The sequence below is a fragment of the Cricetulus griseus genome, chromosome 5 (assembly GCF_003668045.3).
Source record: "Cricetulus griseus strain 17A/GY chromosome 5, alternate assembly CriGri-PICRH-1.0, whole genome shotgun sequence".
Lineage (NCBI taxonomy): Eukaryota > Metazoa > Chordata > Mammalia > Rodentia > Cricetidae > Cricetulus > Cricetulus griseus.
The window spans coordinates 117,530,801-117,543,417 of NC_048598.1; the positions used below are offsets into that span (position 1 = coordinate 117,530,801).

The window sequence follows — 12,617 nt, forward strand, 5'->3', positions numbered from 1 at the left end:
GGCCATATTTACATTTCCTTCATAATTATCCAATGATCTAGCAACCTCAGCACAGGGCAAGAGATGATCCTCACTAAGTATATGGTAGCCAGAACTTAGAGGAATAAGAATTTTAAAAATCAACTGGTAGAATGAATGAACCCTGAAAAGTAGCTAAAAATAGTAAATTCTATGTTATTTATATTTTGTCACAAAAAAATAAACAGCTATAGCCCATTAAAAAAAAAAAAAAAAAAAAAAAAGCCTAGTGTGTGGAGCTGGAGAGGGAGATCAGGAGTTAAGAGCACTTGCTGTTCTTGCAAAGAATCACAGTTCCGTTCCCAGCACCTACATCAGGTGGCTCATAGCTGCTGCCTGTACTTCCATTTCCAGGGAGTCTAGTGCCCCCTTCTGACCTCCATGGACACCCACATGTGTGTGTGTACATGCGCCTGCACACACACCTGGTGTGACAGAGCACCAAAGGTACATAGCTGTCTGTCTGGATGGGCGAACACAGAAAAGGAAGGGGCACTGCAGTGTTGTGTTCCTGACCCAGAGACATGTACAGATCAGACTTTTCCACAGGTAAAAGTCCTGATCACATGCTTTCTCCTAACTCAGACATGCTCTGCCACAGGGACTTCGGGTATGCACTGGCCATCTTTTCTCTTCACTGTAAGCTTATTTAAAAACAAACAGGATAGTACTCATAAGTGACCCCAAAAATTCTATGAGGCAACTTCTACAGCAGATAAACACCTTCAGTGAAGTGGCTGGATACAAAATAAACTCAAAAAAAAAAAAAAAAAGTAGCCCTCCTATATACAATAGCCACAAATTATATGAAATACCTTGCCGTAACTCAAACCAAGCAAGTGAAAGACATGTTTGGCAAACATTTCAAGTCTTTGAAGAAAATATCAGAAGATGAAAATATCCCCCATGCAGGCTGGAGAGATGGCTCAGAGGTTAAGAGCACTGACAGCTCTTCCAGGGGTCCTGAGTTCAATTCCCAGCAATCACATGGTGGCTCACAACCACCTTGAATGAGATCTGGTGCCCTCTACTAGCATGCAGGCAGGGCACATGCAGACATTAGACTGTATACTTAATAAAGAAAATCTTAAAAAGAAAAGAAAATATCCCCCATGCTCATGGATTGGCAGGATTAACATAGAAAAAAGGCCATTTTACCAAAAGCAATCTAGATTCAACGAAATCCCCATCAAAATTCCAACACAATTTCTTACAGAACTTGAATAATAATACTCAACTTCATATGGAAAAACAAAACAAAACAGTATAGCTAAGACAATCCTGAAAAATAGAAGAACTTCTGGAGGTATCACCATCCCTGATTTCAGCTGTACTACAGAACAATAGTAATAAAATCCCGATAGTATTGGCATAAAAACAAACAGGTTGACTAATGGAACTGAATCGAAGACCCAGACAGAGATAAATCCTGGGTATAAATAAATAGATATACCTATGAACACCTGATTTTTGATAAAGAAGCCGTAAATATATAATAGGAAAAAAAAGTATCTTCAACAAATGATGCCGGCATAACTAAATGTCAGCATGTAGAAGAATGCAAATAGATCCATATCTATCACCCTGCACAAAACTCAAGTCCAAGTGGATCAAAGACCTCAACATAAAGCCAGATACAATGAACCTAATAGAAGAAAAAATGGAGCATTTTTTCTTGAATGCATTGGCACAGGAAAAAACAAAAAAACAAAAAACTTCCTAAACAGAACACCAACAGTGCAGGCACTAAGATCAATAATTAATAAATGGGACCCACATGTGCTGGGGAAAGGTTCATCCCAGCTACTCAGGAACAAAGGAGGCTATTCAGAAGTTAGGCCTGTGTGTTCACCATGTTAAAGCATCACTCTTGACTGGTATGACAAATGGTTACCGGAATCATGTACAGAGTTTTCATAAAATACACATGTCCAGCTAAGATCTTTAGTATACAGAATTGGCAAAAGTTCTATCTTGAAATGTGCTCCTAGATAATTCTGGTACTACCTGATTACTGTGATAACCTAGTCAATAACAGAGGTTTAAATACTTAGGCTAAATGCTAATTAAATAAATCTAAGTTTAAATAATAAAAATATAGTTCCCAGTATAGAAGCCAAGAATCCATGAGAGAGACTGATGCTTGCATTATCTGGCTGGGTCTCAGGACTATCTGCCCACAGGCCAGTGAGATCTCAGGGTAGGCAGGTCTTTCACAGTATGAAATGTTGGAATCTGGATTTCTCCTAGTGGTGTCATAGTCTCCTACTGTGAACTGTGGCGGCATTTGCCAAAGATGGGTTGGGGAGTGTTAGGAGCTGGGGATATGGCTCAGCTGGTAAAGTACATGCTGCATATTAATGAAGACATGAGCTTGGGTCCCCAACACTCTCATAAAGACCAGGCACAACAGCATGTACTTGTAATACCAGCACTAGGAGGTAGAGACAAGTGAATTCCTAGAGTTCACTGGAGGGTTGGTGAGACAGCTCAATGCTATCAAGCCTGATGACCTGGATTTGATCCCTAGGACCCACATGGTGAAAAGAAAGAACTCCCACAAATTGCCCTCTGACCTCAACATGAGTGCTGTGTGGCACACGTGCGCCGCCGCCCACTCCCACCCCCCCCACCCGCAACAAATAAATGCAAAAAATAAAAATAAAAAAATAAGGTGGAGAACAGCTAAGGAAGACATCAACAGTGATTTCTGGACTTAATGTTCAAACAGGTAAACACACACCCATGAACAAACATGCACACACACTATACAAACATGTACACACACACACACTCTGAAAGATGGGAAGTGGTAGCAGGGAAGGGGAATAATTATTAATAAATAATAGACTTTAAAAATATATCCCTTTATAAGCATCCAGTGAATTCTTCTCCTGTGAAGGTGAATGGTGAAGATTAACAATTAATGAAAAGAGAACTCTTTATATCCTCATGTAAACACAACATTTCTACTTTATTTTTCCTGCGGAGAATGAAGGATCAGGTGAGCTGCCCAAACTGCAGTGTTACTTAGGAAACTGGGCAGATTACTATGTCCCAGGGGCAGGAATGTACTTTTAGGGGGAAAAATACTTTGAGAGAAATGCATGCATGTTTAATAGAACCAGTGCTGGCAAAAATAATAACTCAAGTGACTGCTTCTGGTTTAGAACAAAGATATTGAAAGTCACTCAGAGGGAGCAAAAGCAGTCTTTGTCTGCCAATGGCAAGCTAATCTAAGGAATAGTTCACCTTCAAAACTACTTGTTTTTAAAAGCTATGAAAAAGTTCGTTTTTGCTGTCTGAAACAACAACAAAAAAGAGATATTTGCTATATTTTCTCCTTAGGTAACACTTGAGGGGAAAATAAATGTTAATAAGAACCAAAGGTCATACATAGCATATATTCTAATTATTCTCCTTAATTACAAATCTATTCGCTTCATTTTTTTTCAACAAAAATTTATGGGGGCTTGCCCTGTGTAACCCTATGCTTGAGGCATATAGGGTAGATCCACGGTGACTGTCCCATGAGTCTGTCCCCAGCAGCTCACAATAAGGTGGGAAACATAAACAGAGATTCATAAACAGAGAATGAATACATTGAGACAATGCATCATAATCAAGGAGCAAGTCAAGTCCTGGGTAAAAGAGGGAGAAGAGGATTACATGTGGGGAACAGAAAGACCCCTGCCTCACCTGTGATCATCTCTTCAGGGTCCTGGCATTTATTAAACACCCAGTGGAGGAAAGATCTTCCTTCACTGACCTGTACAGGTCAGTGACAAGAAGAGGGGAAATCCACTTCACAATAATGCAAGGGATAAGCTCTCAACTAGCAAGAAAAGACTCTAACAACTCCCTCATGACCTCCCCCTTAAACCTAACCTTTAGCAGCCTGTGGCAAAGGGCTCACAGCATTTAAAACTGCCTTTAAATTCTTCCTTTGGTGTGGTCAAGGCAGGATGTCAGCCACAGGAGCAGAATCACTTGGCATCCACTGGGAAGATGTGCATTACAATGGAAGGACAGACAGAAAGTGCTTTCATCACTCCACACAGGCAGTAAGATGGCAGCCATCCAAGAGCCTTCAAGAGAAGTAGAAGATTCAAGAACTGTGTGCTATACAGCAGGAGGTTCTAACAGGCTCAGACAGCCTATGGGTATATATGGACACCATTACAGCAAAACCCTTCCTCACACAGGGTTGAAACCAAGGCACTAAAGAGTTTAGTGGGGCTGCTATGTGTCACAGCAGCCCAAACAGACATAGGACTAATAAAAGGTTCCTTCCCCCAAGCCCTGGGGTAAAACCTGAGGCTGTTTATTATGGCTCCAAAGGTCAAAATTAATAGCATGAATTGAGTCTTCTTCTTGCTCTTTGAAACTCCTTGTCAAGTGGCACAGCCAGCTGGGCACACAACTCTGATATGCAGATTGTAATGCTTGTGAACAGATAAAATGAATTACAATGAGTTAGGCCCATCATATTTCAACTCTCTAATGGGCAGGAAGGTCTCTCTCTTTCTACCAAGCACTGTCCAAATGCCTCTTCTTAGAGTCAATTGAGGCCATTTAAGGCCCTCAAGAATCTATATTGCATCTCATTAGCAAATAAGTCTGGAGCCAGCTCAAAGGTCTTAAAATTGAAATCACCCCAAGGACAGGATAGGGAAGCAACCCAAAAATAATGCTGGTCGCCAAACTGCTGAATATTTACATACATTATTTCATTTCAATCCCTGCTAGTCCAGTAAAAAAAAAAAAGTTTTCCACTTTTAACATGTGGAAACAGAGGAACAAGGAGATTAAGTGTTTGTCCAGGTAAACCCAAGTTTCTGACTGGAGTCTACCATACAATAATCCCCACGCCTTTAATGCTGGTTCTCCCCAACATCACATGAGCAATGATAACAACAGGAGATACTGAGACTTTTTGTTCTCTGAGTAAAATCCATGTTTATTATAGGAATACATGCTTGGGAATCTGCCATCCTTACTCAGCTGAAAATAAGATTTCACAAATGAAAAGTTTATTTACAAGGAAACTGGCATACTTAGGAGTTGGGGAAAGATACTAGAACAGTGTTTTCCTATTTCAGAACTTAGAGAATAACTGGTAATAGAAGCATTTCCAAATCAGGGGGACCAAGAGAAAACTAAAAACTGCCTTAAAGCACTCAAATATGTCAGCCAGTAACATGTGTCAGATGTAGCAACTGGTAGTCTCTACTTGTCTTCTGAAGGTAGTATGCTAAGGATAAGATTCTTCACAGTCAATCCCATTTTAGGGAAAAATGACGACAGCTCTGTCTCATTGCAAATTTGTCTGCAATACCACTGCCTCTACCAGAACACCAACCACCCCATCTGCTGTTTGTGTAGCGGCAACTCTTAGCACTACACATTACTACTTCAACAGCAAATGCCAATGCAGGCATGCTAGCAAACAAAACTACAGCTGTATGGATTGTACCCAGGTATCAGCCAAATGTTCATGTACCGCTCCACACCAATAAAACTCTGTCTTCATTCGTCAACTATGTGCTGCATACCATGCTAGGTAACAACTCTTCTTCACCTGGAACAGCTTCTCTGGAGCTAAAGGAATCCTAGTGGTTTGTTTCAATGAAGAATGATGCTCACAATACCAAAGCATTGAACCTGTACCCATTGCACAATAGGTGCCCTGTTAAGGACCAGTCATGAAACCACCAGGACTCAGGGCAACAGTTCTTAACCCTGGTTGCCTAGCAGTCATCTCAGAAGCTCTAAAATCATGTCAACGCTTGGGCCTTTCCCCAGACCAACAACATTTGATCTGCAAAGGCCAGGCTCAGCATGGATGGTTGTTGCTGTTTTTAATCTGAGTGCATGTATGTGTTCACATATGTGCTTTTGTGTGTACATTTGGATCAGGTGCACATATATGAACATGAAGACTGGAGGCTGGTATTACGCATGTTCCTCAATTGTATTTCAACTTTTGAGATAGAGTCTGGGGTTCCCTGATTTGCTAGAGTGTCTGGCCAGCAAATTCCAGGGACCCTCTTGTCTCTGCCTCCCCAGTGCTGAAATTATAGATACATACTGAGGTGTCTAGCTTGAGAGAGAGAGAGAGAGAGAGAGAGAGAGAGAGAGAGAGAGAGAGAGAGAGAGAGAGAGAGGAGAGAGAGAGAGAGGGGAAAGAGAGAGAGAGAGAAAGAGAGAGAATATAAGTGCTAGGGATCAAACTCAGGTCCCAGTGCTTGTACAGAGTACTTTATCAATGAAGCCCTCTCCCTTAGTGCTTATGAATGCGTTTTTTTTAAGGCTTCTCCAGATGACTCTCAAATAGAGTAAAGGTTGAAAACTACCACCAAACTGAAGTATTTTTAGAGAGAACCTATAAATTCATTGAATGGTACAATAACCACAAAAGTCTCCCTTCACAAGTCGCCACCTGCCAAATGACACATTCATACAGTGTTACCTTAAATTAGGTCTCATTATTTATTTGCATATATTGAAATGCTAACCTACAGTACTTGAGGTCACTCACCATACCCCAGTGGCCTCAGCTTACTCTGAAGTCCCAAGCTGTATGTGGTTTTTGAGGTGGCCATGTTCAGATGCTGAAGTCGAGCAGAGTGCAGACAGCAGTGTCCAGCAAGGAAGTAGCTCCGCTCAGATCCCTGACAGGAGGGAACCTTCAGAGCCCAGGCATGATTATTAGACTCTTTGTGCTCTTAAAGGAGAGTAATTATAGGCATGTGAAAAAAGGGAAGCACTCCCTGAGGAACTCTTCCTCACATGCTTCCCAGGAGGCACGAGGGCCATTAAAAATTCCATGATGAAGAGGAAAAACAGCCTGGGAACAGCCAGGAGGCAATACAGCAAATTAATACAGCAGCCCTCCTCAGGGAAAGCTGTGATAAAACAGGAAACACTTCTCTCTTTGCAAAATAAAATTATACCACTAATGATAACACAGTCACCACACACGCGCACAAATCGTTCTAATGATGGGTGTAAAATTCCCAGTGCTGCCCAGATGCTTTGAACAGAATTTCTTCTTACTACAAATAAAATGGGACAAGAAAAAGATAAAATCTCCATTGGAAACACTTTGTAATGCTGTCATTCAGCTACCTCTTCTCCAGCACTCTGCTCCTTTACACCCTCTCCTTGATGCAAGGCTTCTGCTAAATGGTCCACTCTTCTTAAAAGACTCTGCATGGTTCCAAATCCCATCATACAAGTCCCCCAACTAGAGTTAGATAGGTCCTGCTCCAATGACACCTTGCTGCATGGAGACCCATCACTATAAATGGTTGAGAGCTATCCCTAAGAACTCAGTGACTCTCACTCGTATTTTCTGAAACCTGCACCAAAGACACCTGCTCTAATCATTCTACAGAACAGCACCTTTCAAATCTTCCTGTGTCCTTCATTAAGTGAAAACTGCAAGGAAGCAGAAGATACTATACATACAATGCACACACATGTGGTATAAGCCAAACAGAGTTATATAACTTAAAACAGAGAAACTTAAGGATAAGACAATAACTGTTAACTCAAACTACCCCCGCCCCGACTTCAAAGAACCTGCACCCAGCCTACTAATCTGGGACTGCTACCTAAAGACAAGACAAAGACAACTGGTAATGGCCTCTATTCTCTCTCCTTTGCTTCTAGCAAGAGCTCAAAGCAACGGTAACACAGCTGCACACACTAGAAGTTTGGCTGAGAATTTTTAATGTTTCTAAGGCCACCCACAAATGCCACCAGTCAAGAGAGGAACCATAATGACAGAGTAACAAGATGCACAAAGTATCATGAATCTAGCTCTGGGTACTGGCCACAGAAGAGTCGGGGAGAGGCTTCTAATGAAGAAGAGAGAAATGCCAATGCTATTATCCTAAGTGTAGCCCAGGTAGCAGACATGGAAGGAGGAGGATGGAGTAATCCACTCTGTATGCTGGACTTATGTGGTACTGCTCATCTGGTCTTCCCAAAGAGCACAAACAGCTACTACAAATAGTATACAAAACACAGAGGTGTTCTTCTATGGACTGAAATCTAGACCCCCGATGGGTCTGCATTAGGAACTCCATCTCTGTGTGTTACGGCTTTCAGGCGCAAGTTTTTATCATAGCTATCAGTTTCTATATCTGATTTTCTCATGAGCGCTTCAGTTCTAAACAAAAACAAAGGTCTTTGCACATAGTAGAGAGTCAGCAAATGCTGAATGAATGGATAGATGAATGATAAACAGTATGATACAGGAGTAAAGGCCTACAATGGAAGTTTGTATAAGCCCCAATTCCACATCTTGGCAACACTATTTACAATGGCCTCTCCTTTTCAAAAGACTTAAAATACTTCTTCAGCAGAAAGATCTAGCAGTAGGTTATGCAACAGGGCTCATTATCCTAACTCTTAGTAACTATGCCCAAAGAACAGCTACTTCTTTGTGCAGCTAAAGCACAAGTCTATGAGCACATTTACTTATGAGGTGACTAATAAAAAAGCATCAGAAGCTGGGTGTAGTGTAACCCCCCTTCACTCCCACCACTTCTGAGGCAGAGGCAGGCAGATCTGTGAGTTTGGGGCCAGCCTAGTCTACATAGTTCCAGGACAGTCAGAGCTACATAGCAAAAGTGAGAGCTTGTCTCAAAAAACCAAAACAAAAACCAACCAAACAAAAAGCATCAGAACCTTGGAGAAGAAATTCTTCATGCTACCAAAACTAACAAGAGTTCTTTGGTCCAGACTGTTAGCTGTTCTGTGCACAATAACACTGCTAAGAAGTGCCATCATCACACCATACCTGAATTAAGGGAATCCATAATGACAAATGTGACATATACATACAGAATGCCTAACAAGTGCCAGATGCACATGCTGAGATTTATTAGGGAATCAGACAAGGTCTCTGCACTCTAGAGAAAGACAATAGGGTAGAGGTGGAATTTTAAATAAACTAGTACACATATTCACTACAGACAATGGTAAGACCTATGGAGGAAACAGATGGTGCTGTAGATGACCCCTTATCCAGGGGTGCAAAGAGGTTTCCAGACAACAAGAATGAGAGCAAAGGTCTGCCATTTTCAAAGAAGAAAAAAGAAAATGGAGCTCCCTGGTACTGCTAGATCTTTCCGCTCAGAGAAGAGACAGGACTGTAGGAAAGGAAGTTGGCCATGTTGGCGGAAATCAGATTATGCAGGGCTTTGCAGGTCATGGCAAGGGACATTAATACTGTTCTTTGAAGATGGGCTTTTAGCCGCAGAAATAATACAAAATATGAGCCAGAAGACACGACCATGTGATCACAGGAAAAATTCCTCCACTCTTAGCCTGTTACCACATCTGTGAAACATGGACTTACTTCTAAAGGTTGTTCTAAGGATCAAATCAGATCCTGTGCACATAATACCACACAATCTCAAGTGTTATGATAAGGAACACAGCACTTTCCAAAAGAACATAATCACCGCTGGGAGCCAATTACCTGGCAGAGCAGTGTGCAGGGGAACACCTTCGATGAGAAGCATCAGCAAGAACATCCAGGGAGTAAAGAGGAGAGAGAGGATTAAACTGTGGGGATAAATCAGATTATTTCAGTATAGCTTAAATGAAAGAGACCTGATTCCAAAGAGCAGCCTACATGCTCTCTTTGACTATGTCCAACCCTTCTGCCATAAACATCAATATCATTCAATAAAGTTGTGCATGTCTAACTTTATGTCCATAATTTCCCAGCACATAGCAAACAAAACTATTCCTTGTCAAGCAAAATTTTCATGCAATAATCACTTAAATGGCCAAATACAGTATTTCTTAATGGACAGTCTGAGAACCTACACTTAGTGATTATCCACTATGTATCAGTCTTTTCCCAAGAGGACTAGCATGAAATTACCTTTTCAAGGACAACTGCACAGCACATCCCAGGACACACTATAAGCACAGTGTAAACAGAAGGTGCCTAGAGTTAGAATGCCTAATTGAATGCACCACTGAGTTGCTTACATTTAAAAGTTGCATCACCTCTGACCTTCACTAGATTCCTCTCCAGGGTGTATCACTGGCCATCCTACTAGTCTTACAACAGGGTTACTGGCAGGGCTAACTCAAATACTGCTTTTCAGGTCCTAAAGTGATTTCAGTTTCTCACTTATTGACCCTAAAAGGTGACTAAGATGGTGAGAGGGCAGTGCATCCTAGAACCAAACAGGAACTGAGGATCAAACGGGGTAGTGTGTACAAAGCACCTCACTTTATGGTTGCTAGCCTTCTTTGTACTTTCCCACAATAAACAGTCCTTTGAAAAATGGTTAACTTTATGAATTAAGACTGAAAGAACTTGAGTGGTAACTTCAAACGTACTTAAAAGAACAGAAACTTAGCTAATACACATAGCTCAGCAACTTCAGGAAAATAGTTAAAACCCATGATGCGTTGTTCCTCACTTGTACATAGCAGAAGTAGCGCAAAAGATGGCCATAAATCCTGCCTTTGCATGCTCTGAAGCAAATACAATCCACACTCTAGCTTAACAGTTCCCAAATCTCTCGCATGCGACCTTCATGACCCTTTCTTTATCTGCCAACTATATGAACTGTTCATCCAGAATTTTCTTTACACCAATTACTTACACTCAGTTTTGTCCTATTTCCACCAGGTAAGTCTGACATAGTAATTACATTTTTCTAACATACATTATAATATATAACTTCAAATACGTAATCTAAAATCATCTCATAAACACACACTGGTTTTATCTTCCACTGTTCTAATTATTGTGAAACAGCAACTTCCCAGTGAACTTTGCAAATATAAACTGTGTAACATAATAAAATGCTAAGTAGTCCCCAAAATAAACAACCAGTCAACCATGGAGCAAAAGGAAGCCTGAGAAGGTTTGCCCATCAGTCTCTATGAACTTCACAGCTCAGAACTAAGGTTAGGCAACCCTTACCTCTAAACTGAAAGAATTTCAAACATCTATAAACCTAACAACAACCACTGTGAGTTACTTTTAAATCATGGATCCTCCTCAAAGCCAAAATGTATTAAGGCATCCCTAAAGGGGAGTCAAGGAAAAGATTAAGAGAAAAAAGCTCCAAAGTCTTGATCATTTCCCCAAAAGGAGCTCAGCCTTCTGCCTCCTATGCTCAGACAGTCACAGCACAGGATTCGAATGGCAAACTAACCCAGAGACATGAGACTCACTTTACATTTTTAATCAATTGAAACAATAAGACAATGGGTTCAATGGTTAAGAGCAAATACTGCTCTTCCAGACGACTCAAGTTCAGTTCTCATCAGCATGTCAGGCAGCTCCCAAATGTCTGTATCCCCAGCTCCAGCACATATGATACCCTATGGCCTCTGCAGGCATCTGAGCTCACATGCACCTATGTACATGGACACATAAGTAAAAATAAACCTTAGGGGGGAAAAGCTAAAATAAAACCAGGCTTCCCTTGAAATGTGTTACAAATAAGAAGCTGACAACTGCAGCTGAACCTAAGGAGGGAATTGGCTACAGTTCTTTCAGATGAGCACAGAGCAGTCTTGGAACTCAGCTCTCAAAAAAGTCAAGAGTGATGGAGAGTGATCTTAGTCACCTCATGTGCACAAGCAAAAATGTGAGGAAAATCAGAAGCCAATGTTTTATTCTTTCTAAAGAAAAGGAAACTGAATGATAAAAGATGACCCCCCAAAATTATCTTACCTGCTTTCGTTCTCTTTTCCCAGCTGATGGTAAGCAGAAACTGAAGAGAGAATAACAGGAAAGAAAACAATAAAAGAAGTGATAGGAAAAGTAAGAGGGAAGACGATCACAGGTGGGATACTGAGTGAAGACAAAGAAGGAACTGGGAGCGATGCAGCTGAAGGAGAAGGACGCCAGCTGTGTGTGAACAACAGTCTCCCTGAAGTAACTGCAGTGGAGAAGGCAAAAGTGGAAAGCAGAAAACTAGACAAGGAAGAGCCAACTAAGACACAGCCTTATCTCAGCTGTGCATCGAGAAAAGGACTCAAACTCCAAAATCAGACTAGGTTTATGTATAGGACTGCTCTTGGGTACTGACCATAATGATTAAGGAATAAACTATACAATTTCTTTAGCATATACAAATGTGGGCTGCTTTTTTTTTTTTAACATACATAGTTGATATGTATGCATGTATGTGTGTGAATGGAGGAATGTAAGGTCACAGGTACACACGTGTGTGGAGGTCAGAGGTCATTGTGATGTCTTCCAAGCTCACTCTCCACTTCATTTATTGAGGCAAGGTCTCTCACTGAACCTAGAGCTCCCTGCTGGTCAGCTTGCCCTGGGATCTACTTGTCAAGGGCTGATATTACAGGCAGGCCTACCATACCACCTGCTTCTTTATGTGGGTGCTGGGGATCCAAACTCTAATCCTTATGCTTGATCCACTGAACCATCTCCCTAGTCCCAATATATATGTATTTATTCAGCAGATATTCAAATTTTAGCCATGGAAGACCCATAAGAAGACAAAGCACACAGCAAAGCCAACTGTTTAGGAAATGAAGCTGTTATGAGAAAGGCAGCTCCATTCATGATTCCTACTGCATTC

At 41.2% G+C, this 12,617-nt stretch overlaps 1 protein-coding gene across 18 annotated transcripts in view; it reads right to left on the bottom strand.

Annotated features, from left to right (window-relative positions):
- The window catches only part of Gpatch2l (G-patch domain containing 2 like), a 52,338-nt gene that overhangs the window by 14,446 nt on the left and 25,275 nt on the right, over positions 1-12,617 (bottom strand). For 5 of the 18 annotated variants that reach the window (XM_035444977.1, XM_035444973.1, XM_035444974.1 and 2 more), the window contains 3 exons: positions 11,744-11,783; positions 9,926-9,963; positions 9,515-9,600 (listed from right to left, as the gene is read on the bottom strand). The exons of 4 other annotated variants lie outside the window; for them this stretch is intronic. In XM_035444977.1, the coding sequence (XP_035300868.1) occupies positions 9,515-9,600; positions 9,926-9,963; positions 11,744-11,783 (164 nt within the window). Of the gene's footprint in view, positions 1-9,514; positions 9,601-9,925; positions 9,964-11,743; positions 11,784-12,617 lie in introns of those variants that run through there. 9 more of the 18 variants (XR_004770034.1, XR_003485968.2, XM_027418583.2 and 6 more) reach the window with 3 other exon arrangements.